This window comes from Acomys minous (assembly GCF_964271855.1).
Source record: "Acomys minous genome assembly, chromosome: 10".
Lineage (NCBI taxonomy): Eukaryota > Metazoa > Chordata > Mammalia > Rodentia > Muridae > Acomys > Acomys minous.
The window spans coordinates 75,368,732-75,390,256 of record NC_140491.1 but is presented as its reverse complement, the minus strand read 5'-3'; the positions used below and the strand labels follow the sequence as shown (position 1 = coordinate 75,390,256).

Here is a 21,525-nt window from a genome sequence, read left to right as displayed (position 1 = left end):
TCTTGAGAGGCTGCTCTGGGGAAACAGCCCCTATTGTTCTGGGCTGCTTGACTCCACACCCGCCATATGTCCTGTACAGCTTCTGCTGCTTCCAAGGGGACAGGCAGCTTTTCTGACTAGCAGGTTCCAGTCAGCCTCCTGCCTGATGGGTACTCAGTTTTCAGGTCTTACCCTCTAGAGTCACATCCATTTAAAACTGTACTTGGTGGATGAAAAGAACCAGAGCTCCTCCTATCCCAAGCACCCAGGACTTCCACTGCTGTGCCTGTCCTCTTAAGCCTTCCAGTCTATCTGGTTCCAGACATCTACTTGGTGCTTTATCTGATCTCTCTTCTGCTCTCAGTTTAGAGTCCAGCCTGGAGGCTCCTTATAAGTGGACTGCCCTAACCATTTTATCCAAGATTCCTTCCTCCATGCCCATCCTCAACTCTCCAAAACTACCATCCAAAGCAACTTATTACCCCATCCAACTTCATGAATGTCCCAAGTAAGCCATTTATAACTATTGAGTCTTTGCCATATTTTGTTCTCTCTAGATGGAAATGACTTCTCATTCATCTAGATTTTCTTCCTGATATGGCTGGACCCCCCAGTTTATTAGAGATACCTTTCCTTGGGGTGCACATATTCCTGGTAGCAGCTGGGTCACAGTGTAATATTTCATTTCTGTTCATAATTCCCATGTCTGTTTTCTCAGGAGACTGAAAGTTCCTGGAGGCCAGGCAGTTCTGTGTTTCTTTCCTTATTTTTCCCAGCTGCCCAGCTCTGGGCTGACATCCATGGGTGCTTATTAAACACTGGCACAAATGGTCCACCCTTGCAAATTTGGCCTCCAAATATAACAGGGAAAAGTAGATTCTTAGTCGTTTTCTTCTTTCTTTTTTTTTTCCCCTCAAGAAGAGTCAGGGTTTACTGCAGACAACTCTATGAACCCTAAGGAAAGTCACCAAAAAGCTTAGATAACCACTTCTTCCCTAGAGCCACAGTTGATAGGAGCTGTGCAGGGAAAGAGCAGTAGGCTTGGGCATGAGCAGTTATCACAGTATCAGTTGTCATTTCATCTGGGAGCTTGTCTGGGAACTGGGTCATCATAGAAGTCAAGATACATAATGAAGCGGGAATACTGTCTTTCACTCTGCCCCCTATTACCTGCCTCCCCAAGTCCAACAAGATCACCAGAAGTTGGAAGCCTGGAGGAGTTTGTTTCAAAGAGGATATATATATTGTTTATTGGCATTAGGTATTGAACCCAGAATCTACCAATGATCTTCACTACCAGCCAGAAAGTGATATGTATTTGTTATGTGACACTGGGAGACTATGGAAAACAAAAACAAAAAGAAAAAAAACATTGCCAGTCATGTTGGCCATGCCTGTAATCCTAGCACTTGGGAAGCCAGAGGCAGACAGATCTGTCTGAGTGCAAGGCCAGTCTAGTCTACAAAGCGAGTCCAGGACAGCCAAGGCTACACAGAGAAACCAAAAGGGGAAAAAACATTTGTACATAATATAGAGCCTGCTTTTATATCCAAATATATTATAAATATTTTTGTATGGCAAATACACACAAGACATAGAAATCTTAGAGTTCATTGTAACCATTCTTACTGTACACTTAGGATGCTTCCAGTTGTGATTAGCATGGTACAGAAAAGACTTTCCTTTTTAACTTCTAAAAACACCATGTGCTAAAGACATAAACATAGAAGATGTAGGAAAGAATGTGGAACAAAGAAAAGTTCATAATCTTGAAATAAACACTAATGAGATTTTATTTCATCTTTTCGGAGAGTGTGCATGCCTGTATATGGTAAAGGGAGCATACCCTACTTTTCTTTTTTCTTCTATTTTATTTCATAGGTATTGTCTCACACAACTGAAAAACAAGCCAAAACATAATTTTCTGTTGCCTGAATTGAATGCAATTTATTTAATTATTCTCTTAGTACATGTTCAGTGTGTGAATGTTTTGCAGTTACAAGAAATAGCTACTATTTATATAATATACTACCAAAAATAAATCACAAGATTTAATGTAGATAAAAATAAGGCTAAAACATACTCATTTTCTGGTCTTCGTGTGAACTTTAGTAGTTGCTCATTAAAAGGCATGCTCTTTCTTATTGTAGGACTTTAAGAAATTATATTAGAGGAACTGGTTTCTGCCAAGAATTTTGCTGACTAAGTATCTTTTTCCAAAGTTGGTTTTAGTGTTTCTTTTTTAAAACTTATAATTATAGTCCTATTTTGAGGGGGGGTTATAATGCCAATTGTACGTTTTTGTAATATTGTAAATATCTCCTGGCTTCTAACAAACAACAATCCCTAAGCACAAGTGGTAGAGTTTCTGGCCCAGCCGTAACAGAGTGTGACTAATGGCGATCAGGTGTTGCACTTCTGATCACCATGTCCTGCGTTCCCCTGCTCGTTCATGTCTGGATTCATGTCTTCTGCTGAGGGGAACAACAGAACAAAGCTGAGAGTCACCCCGTTGGCTACAGTTGGCTATGGTACAGGATGTGTGGCTCTTTCCCTTTGTCTGCTTACATTCCCCCAAGTCTTGCATTTTTTTTGCCTCTCTCAGGTCAGTCCTAACTTTACCATAGTTTCATGTGCAGAATCTTAGCCTTAGTGATCATTCAGCTCTCTGCCCAGGTACTTGCATTATGTTAGGAAATGAATGAAAGATGCTGCCAAACAGTGATTGTTCCATTTTGGCAGCAGCCTAGAAATGCTAAAGGAGTAAGTATACAGTGTGAAAGCTGTCCAGAGGACACTCGACTGTACTGTTCCCTTGGAGAATGAGTACCTGCTGGGTTTTACTCTGATCTTTGAAGACATGTGATTTCAACAAGTTACCTAGCTTCTCTATGCTCCACTTTCCTGAGCCTCTACTTCAAATCACTCAGAGTCAATAAGCAAATTCTGGGTGATCTCCTGGCATGTGGTAAATCCGTGAATAAATAGAGTCCTTGGGATATTTTGATCTCTTTGGTATACCATGAGCAGCACAGCAGCAAAGGTGCTTGGAGCTAGGTGGATCTTGTAGTCTTAGTTTGGCAGATTATTTTCTCCTCTTCAGAGTTACTGTGGAGAGCTCTGCTTTCCTCTGCCCAGTGCAGGACTGCTACAGAATTGGGCAGAAGCAGAGGTTTTCTTCTGAGTAGCACAGTCTAGAGGGTGGGACAGATTGCTGTGGCTGAGGGAGGCAAGAGGAAGGTTACCTGGCTGGCAAAGATTCTTCTTTTACCTTTCCTCACAACCTTCAGCTTTACTTACATAAATACTTAGAACTGTCTGAGTGAGAAAGCCATGCGGTCACCAGAAGTAACTGAGAGCAGACCAGCTTCCTGTCGATCTTTGTTGCCAATGCTCCTTATTTGAGTCTGCTTTGCACCCAAAGGAGCCTTTGAACATGAGCTGTCTGGAGCAATCTCTGGCCTTATAACTTATTTTAATGTTCCTTGCACAAGGTCACTCTTGGATGTGGTGCTCTGGGCAGTCTCACCCCAGAGTGCTTCCCTTCCTTTATTTAACCTCTGACCTGTGAAAACAAGAGTTAATCAAGAGTTCTAAGGTAGCTAAGAGGAAGGGGAAGTGTTTGGTTACAAATTAAATATGAACAAGTCATAAGTCATAAATCCCCAGTAGTGCTACCAGTTGTGTGTCTCAAGTTGCATATGGCCCAGAGTGTTTGAATTATAAATTCAAGTTCAGAGCCCTCTGATTGCTTGGGGGTAAGTGCTAGGTTCATTTTCGTTTGGCCCCAAACTCTTTGCCTTCTAAAACATTAGTTTTATTGGACCAGCTACCTTCATACCCTATTTTCTCGCCTCATGCCTGCCTCTCTTTCCTCCCTTTACCTGCCTGCCTGCTTATGTTGATTGGTGTGCTGTTCTGTGAATTCAGACAGAACTGTTTCCCTGAAAAAGGTTAAGCATATGGAAAAAGTCGCCAAGGAACGGCACTGATGCATTGAGCGTAAATGGCTTTAAGAGACAGCCAGACACTTTTATAGAGAGATTTGCGATGGAATGAGAGAGCATTCAAGCAGAGATGTGGGTACAAATGAACAAAATGAGTGCTTTTCATGGAAACCGAGTGCCTTGTTTAGTGCTTCCTTAATAGTCACCACAAGAATGCACATAGAGCTTCATGCTTTAAATTTAAAAACGCTACTAAGAAAGCCTAAAAACTTGTGACATAAGATACGGTCTTTCTAGTAAGTTCTTTAAAATGTGCATTTAGACCACAACATGAGACACTGGAAACTTGAAATATCCCCCTCCCCTGGTTCAATTGAAGCATCTTAAATTGACCTGTTTATATTTGTGTTCCCAATATCACAATAACATGCACTCTAATTCCTAAAGCAAAGAAGAGTGGACACATGACTGGTGTCCCTGGAGCTGGCAAAGTAAGAAAACACACTGGATTATTGGTAGGAAGCCAAAGTTAAGATTGTTCAAGGTATTTTATAGTTTTGGAGGCAGTCTTTTACTGTATCAGGGTGTTGCAGTTAGAACCACAAGAATTCCACATCTCAGCTCAGGATCACTACTCTTACAGAGCAAGCAGGACTGAGAATGCAGACTGGACTAGTTTTGGGCTTAAGTAGTCACACCATCACAGGGATGTCATTCCTCTTCTGAGACTCAGTTTTATCATCTGTAAAAGAGGATAGTCCTCATATAGCTGCTACAAGTACTGTATCAAAGCACCTAACACTTTATAAGCGCCCCCCCCCTTCCCTCGTAGCTTTCACTTTTTCTAAAATGATGTCAAGTAGCGTCTCCATGGGATAATTACGTTTGTTGTTTACTATTAAAAGTAAGACAGGGCTACTTATAGAACCGTTTCTTGCCTTTGTCTTTTTTCTGTTGGGGGGGGGGTTGTTTTGTTTTGTTTTAATAGTAGAGACAGCATATGTCTCTCTTAGGCTGTGAAACCTTCGGTAAGGTGGACCTGGCTTAGAACCTCACTGGACCATTATATTATATTATAGTTGTAATTCCAGCCATAAAGTCAGATGATCTGAATGGGGAAACTTGCAGGTGTCTGAGTACAGGAGTGGGCTGCCCCATAAACTCCTGGGAACATGATGAAAGGCCTGTGTGCTCACCCTCTCTGGGCTCAGTGGAAAATACTGAGAATTACAGCTCCCTGTCAGTGCAGGTGATACTATTCAAAGGTCTCCCAGTAGCAGCTTTTCACCAGTGATAACAGCAGAGTGCCCCATGCTTTCCTCCAGAGCAATCTCCTTCAATCATAGTCATACTACCACAGAAAAGAAGACAGCAGACACTCCCTCTAAAAGCAGCAATTATTGGGCACCCATCAAGAGAGAAAGAAGCCTTGTTTCCAAAATCAAATTCAAGTGTATGTTCCAAGTGTATATAAGCTCGGATGTTTCACAGGAGGGGTGTGTGTGTGTGTGTGTGTGTGTGTGTGTGTGTGTCTGTCTGTCTGTCTGTCTGTCTGTCTGTCTGCTCACTCCATAATACAAATTAATATTTGTAGTCATTTGGCACATACAATACATTTTCCTGTGTACATGTAATAGCTCTAACAATGGGATGTTAATTATGAGCATAAATCAGAGATTCTTGAGCTTAACTGGATACTATAATAAATTTACAATTCAAGATTAGCAGCTGTGAGCAAAGCAGAAGGATCAGGTTGGGCAGGACTGGCTTTGATCTCCCAAAGGGGGTGTGTTTTTCTCTTACTTTGACTTTTGGTCTCATTAGCAGTAAGAGTGCAGCAATAGCAGGGTGAGGAAAGTTAGTGCTGCTCCAGGCACAGCTGGGATGTGTTTTGATACTCTACTCAGCCATGTCGTAACTTCCAAACAGCCATTCAAGGGTAGGTGTTACATCCCCATTTCACGGATGGGGAAGGAGGAGCATGCTTGGGCTACAGCTGATAAGTTTCCTTCTGTGCAGTTGGTGGTGCCACTTCTTTGAGAAGGCGTTTGAGATCTTTGCTTTGTCCTCTTGTGACCCTCTATCACTGTACTGTCTCAGTGCTACTGCGTTCTCTGTTGGTATGAGTTGTTCATCTTGTGAGCTCTTCAGATTTAGGGACAGAGGAGTACCAGGCATACACTGGAAAGTAATGTGATGCTGGGCTGGGACTTTACTGCCATTTCAAACTCCACAGAGCTCTTCTCTGAAGGAAGCTAAAGTGTTTAGCTCAGGAACGAGCTGTGTGCTTATCTCCTGGAAAGGAGTGTGCACAGCGCAGCTCTAAGGCTTGAGGTAGAGAACTTAGGCCAGCACCCACAATTGGTTTGTGTTGTGCCTAAAAGAGAGAGTCCCTCTATGCTGGGGTAATGGGGAAGGGGGTGTATCTTATGGAAGGCTCCACAGGGGGCCTAGGTGTTTCCTCCTCCACCCACCAGCAGTCAGGAAGGAAGGGAAAGGATGGAAGGTGTACAAGTAGATGAGAGGAGTCGCGGCAGAGCTTTCCTCTTCGGTACATTCGGAGACTGTCTGCTACAGGGTGCTTTTAAGGCTCATCTGCACTTGGAAAATTAGCTTTTCAATGAAGACAATGAGAAGAGGAGTAATTGAGAGACTGACATGTGTTGGAAGCTAGGGAAGGGCTAAGAAGTCTTCTGTAGCCATTCCTTTGATCCACTATAAGCATTTGCTCCAATGTTCAGATTATTTGTCACATTCCAACAGGATGTTGGCATCTTTGGTTTTTAATCCTGGGTTATTTTCCTAACCAAAATGTTGCCTGCTAAGTTGGGTTTCCCAGTAACAAGAACAGGCTGACTGTTATCCTATGGTTCCAGTGGTCCTGGCCTTTGTAGTACCTATAGCAATGATTACTGTCTGTCACAGGAAGTTGTGGCCAAGCACATTCACAGAGTTGGACAATCAGTATTCAGCAACTTAATACTAATAGAGAAGCGAAATACAAGCATGTAGAGTCAACTCTGGGGAGCTTCATGTGGGGGAAGCCCAAGACATCTTCATGTTCTTGTATTAAAGTGTGTCCATTTAAACAGACACCACCAATGCATAGTAAAAATGGGGGAAAGTTCAGAATCTTATCTAGAAAGAGTAAATCTAAGAGTTTGGAAACAAATATACTCAACAGAATCTAGTTTTTAATTTTAACAATGTATTAACTCTTAGAATAATTCATGAGCCGGATGAGTTTCTAAGGGAAGGAAGGAGTTGTGGTTTTTTTGCCTTGATAGCACTTCGTGTCTGACTTGTATAGCATAACCAGAAAGGAATCTTTTCTTTTTCCTTAAAGTATTTGAGAACTTTAGTTTCCCAAAGGCTTCTCTTGTCCTTTGATATTGAAATCATTTCCTTTTGATGTAGCTGTTGTGTCACCGTGCTTGTTTTTATCATGTTTCTCATACTTGTTTGTTATCTGGGCTGGTGCTGCCAGGTCTTCATTCATCAGTGCTGAGCAGGTGTCCAGCTCCCTAAACTGTCTCTGTGAAATCTGCCTCCTGACTGTGGGTTATGATTTACTTCACGGACTGCTGATATGTGATTTGGACACTGGCAAACTCTAGCAGGGGATCAAGGGTAGATGCTACAGAATGACAACTTCTGTTTGAGGCAGCCACACCTTGTTGGTGAATATTTTCCTCCTGCTGAGGTTCTGCTTTCTGACTCATTCTGCTTGACATATATTAGGTCTTCTGTTATATGTATAAGGAACCCATGACTCTGATACCAGGGCTCCAAAGAAAAGTTCCCACAACCAAGGTCAGCAAGAACAGTAAGCTGGGAAGCCCAGGAGAGGGCTTTCAGCAGTGGACTGGGCACCTCTCACTGTGTGTCAGGTCTGTAAGTTAGGTACTGGCTATTAAACTATAGCTGAATGTTGAGATCATATATACACATGTACATACAGTTGTCAACAATAAAGACATTTAAATATCCAGAAAGGAAAAAGTAACTCAAGACAAAATATGAAATGAATCTTGGTGTTTCTGGTCATGCTTGTCTGTACTGCATTGCTCATCCATAATACCATGGTCAACAATGCTTTAGGAAACACCTCAGCTCAGATTCAGATCTATTATTTTGTCAACTGCAGGGTGTTCATGTCTTCACAAGCTTTTCTTCTCTTATCAAAACAGTGGCTTGGTTATAGAAAGCAAGTACTTTTAATATTTTCCTACCATTAGTAAGTATCAAAGTAGCATACCATCAGACTGTATAGCATTAGAATATTTGATTTTACAAAATTGTTTGAGCTGCTACCATTTTGCACTGAATATTTGTATGAAGCAGCATTCTCCATATTGACAATTAAAAAGTGAAAATATTGATCACAGCATAGCAAGACCTATCTCAAACAAACAAAAATAATGATAAACTCAAAATCATTAATGATGTTCTATCTGTGGTATTAAATATTTAGTCAGGACTTAACTTTTTATGTGAAAGTAAGCAAGCAAGCCATCTGATTATTATGTAAATTTGTTTTTTATATTTAGTAAACGGTAAAATTACATGTTTGCTGAAGAATAGTTTAAGATGAAGTTCATTATGATTTATTCTTATTAAATATTTGGTTTGTATACCTATTTTACATACTGTTATGCCTGGGCCACATAAAATATTTCTCAGGCAAATATTAACTATCAGTACAAAAGCTTAAGAAACTTTGTGATGGCTGGGCAGTGGTGACACATGTCTTTAATCCCAGCACTTGGGAGGCAGAGACAGATGGATCTCTAATTTTGAGGCCATCCTAGTTCTGTTTTGTTTTTTTCATGATTTATTTATTATGTATACAGTATCCTGCATGTACACCTGCATACCAGAAGGGGGCACCAGATCTCATTATAGATGGTTGTGAGCCACCATGTGGTTGCTGGGAATTGAACTCAGAACCTCTAGAAGAACAGACATTGCTCTTAGCCGCTGAGCCATCTCTCCAGCCCTCAATCATCCTAGTTTAAATAACAAGTTCCAGGACAGCCAGGGCTACACAGAGAAATTCTGTCTCAGAAAGAAAGAAAGAGAGAGAGAGAGAGAGAGAGAGAGAGAGAGAGAGAGAGAGAGAGAGAGAGAGAAACTTTGAACAATATGGCTTGTTATATCTGTAAGCATAATTTATTTTTATTATTTTTAAATTATGTATAGGTGTATGTCTAAGGTATAGACCTGTGAGTGCAGGTACCCACAGAGTCCAGGAGAGGGAGTGTTGGATCCTTTGGTGGTTGTGAGCCACCTGACCTGGATGCTGAGAATTGTACTCAGGTCCTCTGAAAAAGCAGCAGTGTTCTTAACTACTCAGCCATCTCTCCAGGCCTGGTTGTTTCTTTTTAGCGATAAGGTGCCCGCCCCCCTGCCCCCCCTCCCGTCTTTGAGAGACTGCTCTCAAGTTGCCATAACCAGATGTCGGGTGTCCTGCCAGGGAGTTGTTACTTCATTTTATCTTCCCATATAATATGCCCCAAGTATTTACTTGCTAAAAGTTTACAATCAATTCCTTTTATTATTCTCTTCTAAACTAGAGCCAGGGTATTTTATTGACCTTTTTTAAGTTTTAAGGATGACTGGATTATATTAGCTAAGATTTTCCTCTCAGGAAAGCAAATCAGACGCTGGTTCTTATAGAGCTGAGTTGACAGAGAGAGAGGTGGCCACTTATAGAGCAAGTTGACAGAGAGAGGTAGCCTCTTTCTCATGGCTTTAAGGACTCATCCCCAGGATGTTCCTTCTCTTTCCTTGTCTCTTTGGTCCCATCTCAGTTGCTGAGTACCCAAGAAGCCCATTAGTTCAGTCTTCAGAGCCCAGCGCTGCATGCCTCTGGCTTTCGTCATTGCCTTTGCTCCAGCCGTTGCTTATGAGAGGTCTTTTTCTGTTTGTGCTGATCTTTGTGCCCATTGCTTCCAGCATTCCCACCTCACTGTGTCCCAGCTCATTCAGAATCTAGCTGAAGCTCAGCCTCTTTGAGATGGAGAGCTGCTTCCACAGCTGCCACCACTTTCTCAGTGTTGTGTAACTTGCTTTCTGGCCATGCCTTAAACTTTTCATCTGCTTTGCAACTCATATCATTACTGTGTACATTCCAGATGATGTGTTTACACTGTTTTTGATGGAGGAGACATTCTTTTATATGTATTGTCTTAAATACTTGCAAACTTACACACAAAAATTGGAAGTTCAACACAAAGGGCAGTTGTTTTTCTCCCGTTTGAGACATATTGCTAAAATAATAATTCATAAAGGCAAACATTTTCTTATTCACGTTTTTAAGAAATCCAGCTCAGAATTAACATTGCATATATTAGTAGTATCTGTACTTCAGTCTGGCCCAGTTCCTCAGTGTTTCTTCCACCTTTATTGTTTCTGTTGTTGTTCCTCCCACACATGTATTACAATTTAATTGTGTGCAAAGTACTCTGCAAGGCACTTGAACCTGTGATAAAGAATGAAACAATTCATCTCTTAAAGTAAGCCACTGTTTTTAATACTTTCTCTTTTCTGCCCCAGTGTTATATGATCTATATGTATATATGCAATTTATAGATATGATTATATATTCATACATGTGTATTATATATTCAATTATGTGTATATTTCTATATGCATGATTATATGTGTATACATATGTAGGACCATGTATATTTATGTGTCTGTTTGTTTCTGGTGATTCTCCCACCGTTATGAGCAGTGAGGCTCCTGTATCGTAGAATGGCCTCCTGTGGGATTTATCTGATGTCTCCTGGAGATGAGCTCTGCTTCCATGCCAAGTGTATGATAAAGTTGTGCTGCTTTCTGTGGCATTCTGTCTGGTGACACAGTTCTGTTCTCTCCTGTTATTTGTGGAGATTGCAACCTCAGGGTCTTCCTTCCTGTTTCCCTGTGACTTAAAACTTGATTGTGGGGCGGTTGGAGAGATGGCTCAGCCAATAAGAGCACTGTCTGCTCTTCCAAAGGTCCTGAGTTCAATAACCAGCAACCAACATGGTGGCTCACAACCATCTATACTGGAATCTGATACTCTCTTCTGGCATACAGGCCTATATGCAAATGAGGCACTTATACATAAAATAAAATCTTTTTTAAAATCTTGATTGTGAAGACTTACCTTGAGCCTATGTAAGAAATCTCATCACTCAACAAACATGTTGTTTGTTATTTTATCTGCATGGACTCTGTTAGCTTTGACGTTCGGATTCTCCTCACCAACTTTTGTGTCCTGCTGATATGTCCTGATCATGGATTTAACACTGCCTTGTTTAATATGGTATAAAGCATTTCTTAGCTCTTATCTTGGAAGCAGATATTTCTTTAGAGAACCCTCATTCTTAGTAGAGAATGCTATTTAGAAGCCAACATCCACCACAGGCTTTTTCTATCACTCAATCTCTCTCTCTCTCTCTCTCTCTCTCTCTCTCTCTCTCTCTCTCTCTCTGTGTGTGTGTGTGTGTGTGTATGTGTGTGTGTGAGAGAGAGAGAGAGAGAGAGAGAGAGAGAGAGAGAGAGAGAGAGAGGTCTGAATGTGCATATTTGTATTTATATTTCTGTGTCTTAGCTGTCTGTCTGATATGATTTCATAGCTATATCCAGCCAGGATTCATTCTTGTTTCTTCCCTAACCATATTTCTAATTCATGTGTCTGATATCAAGACTTAGGTTTTCTATTGCATGTTTAGTTTCTTGATCATTTCCCTTTATGTCACCATGTTCCTGCTACACCTTCCTTCCCACATGGCTACATTCCCTCGCTGTTTTAGGATCCACATTTTAGATGAAACTGCCACCTCCTCCTACCATAGACATCTTTCTCATTTCATTTGCTTGCATATTTTCTGGCTGCCTGCGTTGATTCCCTCCTCTTATCTTTCTCACACAGGGCTGCCTACCAGATGATCTCTTTCTCTCCTTGACTTTCCACGTCATTTCTGTTGCTGTCATCCGTTCTCTCCCTCTTGAGTTCCAGAGTTCTGCTTCAGCTTCCATTCTCTATCTAAGGTGTTTAGCTGAATACAGACCTGAAATCCTATCTCACATGTGTACGCTCGCCCTCTCTCTCTCTGTCTCTCTGTCTCTCTCTGTCTGTCTGTCTCTCTCTCTCTCTCTCTCTCTCTCTCTCTCTCTCTCTCTCTCTCTCTCTCTCTCTCTCTCACACACACACACACACACACACACACACACACACACACACACACTCGGTAAGATGGCTATTCTAACCACCCATCTGGTGAAGGGAGATGAGAAGTCAGAAAGTCTAGCCTCAGTTGGACTCAGTTCCTGAGTCCAGTTCTGGGGTGAGCAGCTCATCAAGCTGACACATTGAGAAGTGGAATTTTTTCATCCAGCCTGTGTTGACACTCAGGCTAGCTGCTTTATGTCCATACACACTATGGCTATTGTTAAAGTATCTGGAATGTGGGACTGTACTGCCTCCATGGACCCATGATGTTCATCAGGCCATGTGGAAAGGTCTTTGTGACATGACCCCAACTCTTCTAACCTTTTTAAGATTTCCACAGAACACCACTTCCCCATTGACAGATCGAGATATGAGGGCAAAGCTCCCTGAACTGTGATCCTTCTGTTCATGGATCCTACCTTCCCCTCTCCGCTGCTGAGGTCATGATAATTACCCCAAATCCTGAAATAGTGCTTGAGAAGGATAGCTGGCTTCTCCCACCTAGACACCCTCTCTTATGTTTATTTCTTTTCTGGACCAGGACTGTGGCCTTCTTGTTATTTGTCTTTAGTCCTACCACTTGTGCTGAGCCCACAATACAGTGCTCTCCTGCAGGGAGATGCAATCATACCTAAGAGTTTTGGGCCCTGGAAGCCACCACGGAGGAGTTATCTGATAGAGTGCTTGTTTCCTGTGGGGACCAGGAAGTACCATTTACTCACTGCTGACAGACACACACGGGATGGAGAGAGGGCTCAGTGTCCTCACCTGCAGCTTCCTGGTAGTAAGGCCGGGTGCCAGCACTAATGAAGCAGGATAGGAAGTGCCAGCAGACAGAGCTCAGCTGTGAACCATGGCCTCCTAGCTGGGGAAGCTGGGACACTTTGAAGAAGACAGCTGCAGTTTGATTTCAAAACCCTAGCACTGCCATCACTGGATATTCATCTGTCAGCACACAGGAAACAACATGTGGGGAACAGTTGTGCCTGGCTTCCTGGGTAGCTAACTACCAAGAGTCCGTGGAAAAGGATTCTGCCTACCATAACCAAAGAAATTGGTTAGGTGAAGCAGAGGCTGGTAAAGTAAAGTTGGCTAGCTCTGTGGGCCAGGAGGTCCTCACCAGGTGAGGTTATTGAGGCTGCAGGACGCATGCCAGGCTCTGTCTGTGAGTTGATTAGTCGTCCCAAACTACTTTAGTATGCACTTCTTAAATTCCACAGTCTGGGAGAAGCAGGCTGCTCTGCTGTACTGCCTCCTGTACACATTCATAAAAAGAGTAGAACTTTGCTTTCCTCTGATTGTGGCCTGTTTCTTCCCAGCTTGCCTTTTCCTCTTTCCTGACTTAAGTAGTTAGTTTTACCTAGTGCTATTCCTTTCAAGAAAAGAAATACTTGTAACCATTGCCTGGGTTTGTTTACCGAGTCCTTTAATCTGTGTGGTTTTCTTGGGAGGGGGTTCCTTGTTCTTCTCTAATGGCTTTTAGCTCATGGAGAGTTATTTAGCAGAAGAGGAAGAGAGCATGTTATCTCGTACCTAATCCCTTTTGAATGTTTACATTGCTCCCCCAGAGCTAGTGCTGTGGAGAGTGGCAGCAGCCATTTGCTCTGGAGGAGTCCATATGTGGCTGCCAGAGATGATGGAAACATATTAACGTAAGTGATAATACTGTCATAGAAGTGAAAAGTTAAGTTGCTTATCAGTATATTTTGATAAGCTACTTAAATTTTACAGTAGCATGTTCTGGCTTCAGACAGACGTCACAGATAGGAGCTTGTGCACTTTATCTGTCCTCTCTATTACCTCTCACTTCATTTATTACCCTCAGTGATCCAGCAGTAATCTGTACAGGGTGCTGATCCCCTCTCCCAGGCAGGATGCCACATCTGGGCCCTGCCTTGGGTCCAGGCCTATCTATTATTAACGAACACGATTTGCAAATGTGAGCAGACTAAAGCAGCAAGCTTCTCTCATGGTTGTTCTCAGTAATTTTGGGACCGTTGCTAATGTGGGGGCAGGGTATGCTTCTTGCGGGTGAGGATACTTCTACTAACTCTTCAATGGCTCTAATAGCCTTTGCTGTCTGCTAGTCTTCATCTGAGAAAGAGAGAGAGAGAGAGAGAGAGAGAGAGAGAGAGAGAGAGAGAGAGAGAGATTGGGAGAGGGAGAGAGATTTTGAGAGAGAGTGAGATTCCCAATAAAGTGTGAACTCAGAACGTAGGGCCAAAACTCATTCTTGGTCTTGGTGCTGAGGACATAGTGATGGAAGGTGTGCTCCCTCCTCTCTGCATAGTCTATTGAGAACACAGCCATGCTGTTGAGTGTTATGTTGTGGGGGGAGACATTGTAATAGTAGTGTATGCATGACTACAGAGGAACAAATTAGAGCACAGATGTAGGGGCAAGAGGGCATCAGGCTGTTAGAACAATGAGCAGACATCAACTAGACTAGTCCATGAAGGCCTGAGGGAGCAAAGGGCCGAAGTATACTGGCTTGGGCAGACCCAGTGATGCCTGCTATACCTAGGGTAAAGCTGCATGTCTCTAGAGGAGAGCCAGAGAGTTGGTCAAGATCTTGAGAAGAGAAAGTAGTAGAAGCATAGACTGCTGTGTCCCATAGCAGTAGATGCCACTGTAGTAACTGCACATGTTCTGCAGATTTAGATTGCTTCTGGGGGAGGAAGAAGACAGTTTGTTTTAGTTATTTCTTAGTAGCAGGCATGATAGTGGGGAAGAACAAAAGAGGATGCTGGCAATCGTATACCTCCAATGGGAGGTTCAAGCTTCCCAAAATCCCTTATCCTTCCCCACTTTGGGCACTTGGTGTTGGGAGGTGAGATGGCAGAGACAGGGCATGGTTGACAAAGCTAACAAGACTATAGAAGGCTCTAGTAGGTCATCTTTTGGGTCTATGGGAGGAGAGGGCTCCCAGGAAGGACCAGAGATCCTGACCTGGCCTCAGTCAAGATCGTTCCCTTCCTTTCCCTTCCTTGGCTTTGCTCTTTACTTGGTTACCCAGGTGGCCTCCTGACACCAGGCCTTCTTTAGGATGCACCTCAGACTATTGGATTATCTGTGTCTGAGCCCTACACGTGCCCTCTCTGACCCATGCCTAGGTCTTTGCTGCTGGGGCATAGGGTCCCCAGGTTCACTACACACACTTGGCCATCCCCTAGCCCCCAGATTACCTTTCTTCTTTTTGTATTTTTGGTCATCAAAGGAGTTTAGTGCCAGGGAGGACTAGGGGAAGAAACCCCAAGGCTGCATCGCATTGACTGCCTATGCAGCTTCGCACTCTCTGGCCAGGCCCATCCAGTACTGTATTTTTGATAGTTCATTCTGACAGGCACACAGAGGGTCAACTTGCAGAGTGAACTCTGCAGGCAGACCATCCTGTGAGTTGAAGAGAGCAATGGCCAGGACCTGCTAGATGGCAGAGGAAACAGAGCTATCCATTCCTGCTGCAGCAGTATAGCACAGGTGCAATAGAGGCAGAAAGTCTGATATGCTAACATGATTGGTTGTTGTTGTACAGGGCATGTAAGACACTTTGCAGAGGCCAACAGTAGGCATGTTGTGCATTACTTTGTGTCTAATCATAAGAAATAGAGTAGATATGGTGATGGTGGGAGAGGCCTGGCCACTAAAATATGGTGCCTGGTTGCAGGCTCTAGTTTGAATTTCTTCTCTATGAACTTGGTCTAGTTTTGAGGCAAAGGAATAATTCAGAATGGACAATTAGTGTTCTGCCTCACACAGGCATGTTTTTTAAAGCCCAGAAATAATTAACATTTAACCAGTTTGGATTTTATCTGCCATGGCTAGAATCTTCAGGATATAGAGAAAACCTGAAATGTTTTGGTTTGAGTTAAGCCCTCATTCGAGTTTTTGACCTGCATACTAATATTTATTGTTTTTCTTTGTCTTCCTCAGCTACCTCCCCTGGTTCGAGGTATTTTATAAGCTCCTTAACATCTTGGCAGATTATACGACAAAACAACAGGTATTTGCCTTTTTAAAAAATAATTCTTTTTAACAAGTAAACTTTAATTTTTATGATTATGAAAGTAACGTGTCTTATATTTATTTCACTAAAACATTTATGAAAAAAGTAATGCTTGCCCATCATAGAAAGGCTAAGAAATTCAGAAAATAGTAGAAGGAAAAAGAAAATCACTTCTTACCTAGTATGCCTTTCCTCATCTTTAAAATAAACATTGATAAATTTTTTAGATGTTTCTTCCTTGTTTTTTATTTCCTTCCAAGGTAAGGAAATAATAACTAGACTGCCCCTGTTCACAGTGTTAATATCACATTTTCCCAACAACCCTAAAAATGCACAATGTTCCTGCCATGTTACAAATCACTTAACTGGCAGGTGACTTACCAGCTGCCTCAATCTCCATTTTGATAAAGCTCTGTGGTATTTTTATACTAATTTTTGTAAGGGTCAGGAGTTTCTTTAACAGTTCTGTTTTACCTTAATCGCTTTTGGAAGAAATGGCATGCTAACCTAAGCTCTCAACTGTGGGTGACACAGGTTGTTTGTATCACTCTTCAAGCACATGTATTTGGGAGGTATTGTCACAGAATCATTTTTCCCACACTATTGGTAATACTGTTTAAGTATTTTTTTAATGGCTAACATTATATCCTATACCTTTGCTCTCTGAAACAGTTTCTTCTTATGGGGCTTTTTAATTATTTGAGATTTTTGTTTTCATTATTATAAGAAGTACAAAGGCTGGGGAGGTGACTCGGTGGAAAGGTACTTGTTGTGCAAGCCTGAGAACCTGAGTTTAATGAAACTCTAGCAGAAATGTGAGGGTCAGGCACAGCTGTGTACGCACCTATAACCCCAGCACTATGGGAGGTAGAGGCAGGAGGATTACTAGGGCATGGTGACTCCCAGCCGAGGTCCAGAATCAGTGGCAGACTTTGTTTCAATGGGAAAAGATAATGTTAGAGCAGGACACCCAATATCTCCTCTGACCCCTGTGAGTATAGTATGTATACATATGTGTGCACACACATATGCACAGGTAACGCCCTCATATACAAACACACAGAGGCGGGCATATGGAAAGAGGGAGACCAGCCACTCAAATCTTTGAATATAAAACATTTTCTTCAGTTTTTATTACTTCTTTGAAAATCTCAGAGAGGCAGTTGTAAGCTTGGCGTGGACATAAGCATTTATAATACATTTGCCAAACTAATTTCCAAAAGAATTGCCTATTTTCTTGAAGTACACTTTTTGCAACACAGTGAGTCCCACACTGTCACTGATAGCATTTGTTGAACTTGTCAAGTTAAAGTTTTCACTGTTATGAATGAGTTGAATATTTACCTGTATATCTAACTTCTTGTGTTTTTCTTGTTGGAAAGGACAATATTTTAAGATAAAGTAATGTATAGCATAATTATTAAATGCTATAAGTATTTTTCTGTTTGATTTTTCCATAGAATTCTGAAAATATTCTATTAAAAATTATAGTTCCATATTATTGCCCTGGGCCCCAAATCTGTATTTCTTTTATCCATATGATTCCTATAATATAGGCTCTCAAAAGAGCTGCAGTGGAGACGATTTTGTTCCTCAGTGCTTGCTTTCTCATTTTACCCCAAATGCTTTTTAATCCATAACAGAATCCTGATTTGTGGGGTTCCCTGAAACTTGCTTTGGGAAATGCCATTTGGCAGGAGCAGGGGTGGGATATTGGAAAGTGAGTGTAAAATGGATAAATCTTTTCTTTGAGTGAATTGTACTCACTAGCAAATGTGTTCCTGAGGTCACAACAGATGGCAGGAATGGTTCAGAGAAATGGCATCTCTCTTGCTTACCACACTCTGTGGTAAGCAAGAGTATGAAAAGAAGCATCAGGTCAAGAATTCTATCATAGGAGAACTGGCATCTTTGATGAATGAGGTAGCAGGCTGTCTTGGGATCTGTTCATTGATTTCTGGTGCACATTTAGCTTTGGTCAGACATTCAGGTTTCCACTCAATTTGAAAGTTATCTTTAATAAATAAAGGCATGTAACACATCTCTGAACTAGAGACTGATTCATGTTTTTGTACCTCACATTTGTACCAACACTGCAACTTACTACTGTTTTAAAAATGTGTCTAAAGATGTGCATAACTATAATGCTAGCATTTGAGAGGCAGCTAGGAGGATCAGGAATTCAAAACCATCCTTAATTACAAATGGGGATTCAGGCAGCTAGCAGCTTACTTGCCAATTAGGTGAGTTTGAAGCCAGTCCAGGCTACATGAACCCTTGTCTAAATAAATAAATAAATAAATAAATAAATAAATAGGAAGAAAGGAAACCTTGGGAAAGGAGGGGTGCAATAAACTATGTATAACCCTCTGGGGTCAGCGCTTTTGTCTTCTGGACCTGGTGAGGCTCCTGCCTTATGCTGTATGGGAAACTGAGATCAGTCACATGGCTTATGGAGTCTGTTTTTCCTCATCCAAGATGCCTGGCCAAAGGAATTATGATGATACAGAGTAGGGACTGTGTCTACAGTTGGCTTGTTCAAAAGGTGTTGGTTACCAGATTAGAACAGCCTGAAAGGAGGGGAGATTTCAGTTGATTATGTATCTGGTCAACAAGCATGAGTATGTTAGCTCACATCTCCAGTGCCCATATAGAAGATAGGCAAGCAGCTTTTGCATCAAATCCTAGCACTCAGGGAGAGGGACAGGCAGATCCCTGGAGCTCATTAGACATAAGTCCTAGCTGAATAAAGGAGCTCTGAATACACTGAGAGACCTCATCTTACAAAATGGACAGCAATCTAGAAAGATACCTGACATTGGCCAGTAGATTTCACATACACATGCACACACAAGAACACACGCACACATCATATAACCATGGAAGCCAAGACCCAAATGAAACTAGTATATTTTTCCCTCAAAAACTGTCTTCTTGTATCCAGAAGTAATGTGATTGTTGGATGAGGTAAGCTTCTATTTGAGGAAGTGTATGTGTGACCCTGAGAGTCACCAGATGTGGTGGCATAAGGTGGGGCTATGGCCACAATGTTGTCAGACCCTGAATACAGCAGAAAGGGAATCCGAATGGGAGGAATGACAAGGAACCTGAGCCTGCTTGGGGTGTTGGAGCCAAAGGAGATGAGAGTGTGTGCGTGGTAGAGGGGTAGTAGGTGTGAGATGTGATGTGTTAACTCAGCTGGGATCTGCGGAGATCTGAACAGGAAGGACACAACAGTGGTGGCTCGGTGCTTGGTGTCAGAGCATGAGACAGAAAGACACGCAGTTGAGGGTTGGGCAGTACAGACCTAGCCCCAAGATAGAGGCTTTTATTTATGTGCAGTATAGTCACACTATGCAGAGAAAGAACAGGAATGACTCCTGTGTTGGCCTGGAATTGGAAACATTATTGTGCAGCTAAGACTTTAAATATGTGAAAACAAAAGTAAGTTGAGATATAAAGGCCTGTGCTGGCCTGTGTGTGTGGTACTTGATGCCTCTGACCACTGAAAAAGGCCTGTGGTGGCCTGTGTGGTGTTACTTGATGCCTCTGACCACTGAAGGCCTGTGGCAGTGTGTGTAAGTGGCACTTGATGCCTCTGACCACTGAAGGACTGGTGTCAACAATCTCAAGAAGCAGCAAGTATCACACACATAGTTCTCAGAACTAGCTTGTCAATTCTCCCCCAGGAATAGGGTCCTGGCTATGTGAAGAAAGGATTACTTCCCCAGCTTGGGTAAGGAATGTATATGATGATGCTAAAATATCTTTCATGCCCCTAATTAAGAAAGTATTCAAAACATGATGGGGACATGTCCTCAAGATACAAAAGCAAAATAAAGGGCCAAGAGGTTATCTTAGTCTGGAGGGTCAAGGCAAACGCTGACAGCAAATGAAAGCTATGCACTTGTGGCAAGATAAATAAACAGATAGATTCAAAGCTTGAGGGACGAATACTTGCATAAAATGTCATGCTACAAAATGCTTTTTAAATGCCAGAGGGAGAGGTTTCCCAGTAGAGATCTGAGGTGAAATAGTCAAGTGACAAGAAGCATCATCAATGATGGACAAGCTGGGATTCATGAGGAGCCATCTGACAGCTGAGACTCCTTTTGCAAAATGGTCAAGTCCTAGAGATCTAGGAAAGATGAGAGCTTTTCCAACAGAACCCAAGAGTTAGCCCAGCTAAAGGCCGCTCATGCTTCTAGACTGGTTTGATTGTCATGAGGACATACACAACACAGCTGGCACAGCTGGACAGGATTAGATGGCATACTGGGCTGAGGCATACTTCCTGGTTGGGGTGATTAAACATGGTTATTCAGAGGAACCATGAGTATGTGTGTGTGTGTGTGTGTGTGTGTGTGTGTGTGTGTAGATGATAAGGTATAAAGTAAACAACTCATTCTCAAATAGTTGAGGAAATGAAAGGGCATTTGTCTATTTCTAAAATTATCCTGTAGGCGTGAAACTGCTTGAGAGTAAAACTAACCCTGTGCATACATGTTCAAGCACCTGTGTCCTCTGAGAAACTTGATTGTCAGAGCCCAGATTGAAGCAAGCTTGTAAGTCAGATTCCTCCCTTTCATCTCAGGCTCCCTGCCAGAGGCAGACAGGGCTATGGACTTAGACACTGCAATCATGCCTCCTTCCCTGGGCTGTGGAGCCTCCTGTCCAATGTGAGACCAGTGCTTCACAGTTCAGTCCTTCACTCTTCACAATTCCTAAGTGGGTGGCTAGAAGAATCCAGTAGTTAGGACATGGCTGCCCTTGTAAACTTAGCCTTTTATTAGCGCACAGAATTCTACAGGGAAGAAGTGGCTTTTGGATCATTTTGTGAGCGCTGTTGTTTTGAGCATCTTAAAGGCGAATCTGTTTTGAGTCGAATAATTTGTGCTGCTTTGTATGTTGTTCAGCTGCTCAGTTTCCCTAATTAAAATGCACGGCTGCTGTCCTGTATCACGTGCTGGTGAACTTGCTTCATTTCTAACTTTCCATAATTGGAGGCTGCTACATGTACCCAGTGAACACTCAATAAAATTAATTGAGGGTAATGATGATGAAGACAAGATCCACGGTGTCATTGTTATTTCTCCCAACCACCCCCGCCCTTGAAGCTCAGATTGTTTGCATTTAGAAGTTGTTGCTATGGAGTTTAAAGGATAGATTTGCTGAGAGCTTATGGTATATGATCCATAAAAGGTGGTCATGGTAGGTGTCTGACTGAATAGAAAATGTCAAACTTGGTGTGGGAGGATGAGTTTGGCTCTTGTGTTTGAGCCATAAGCAGTGTCTTTTATCCAACCCTACTTGAATATCAAACCTATTTCTGTCTTGGGGCCACTGTCTCCCACCGATCTCTCTGTGGGTCT

The 21,525-nt window shown here is 42.2% G+C and overlaps 1 protein-coding gene across 17 annotated transcripts in view; it reads left to right on the top strand.

Moving 5' to 3' along the window:
- DENND1A (DENN domain containing 1A) overlaps positions 1–21,525 on the top strand; it is a 476,985-nt gene that overhangs the window by 212,657 nt on the left and 242,803 nt on the right. For all 17 annotated transcript variants that reach the window (XM_084797945.1, XM_084797940.1, XM_084797948.1 and 14 more), the window contains one exon: positions 16,081–16,150. In XM_084797945.1, coding sequence (XP_084654071.1) covers positions 16,081–16,150 — 70 coding nt within the window. The remainder of the gene's footprint in view (positions 1–16,080; positions 16,151–21,525) is intronic.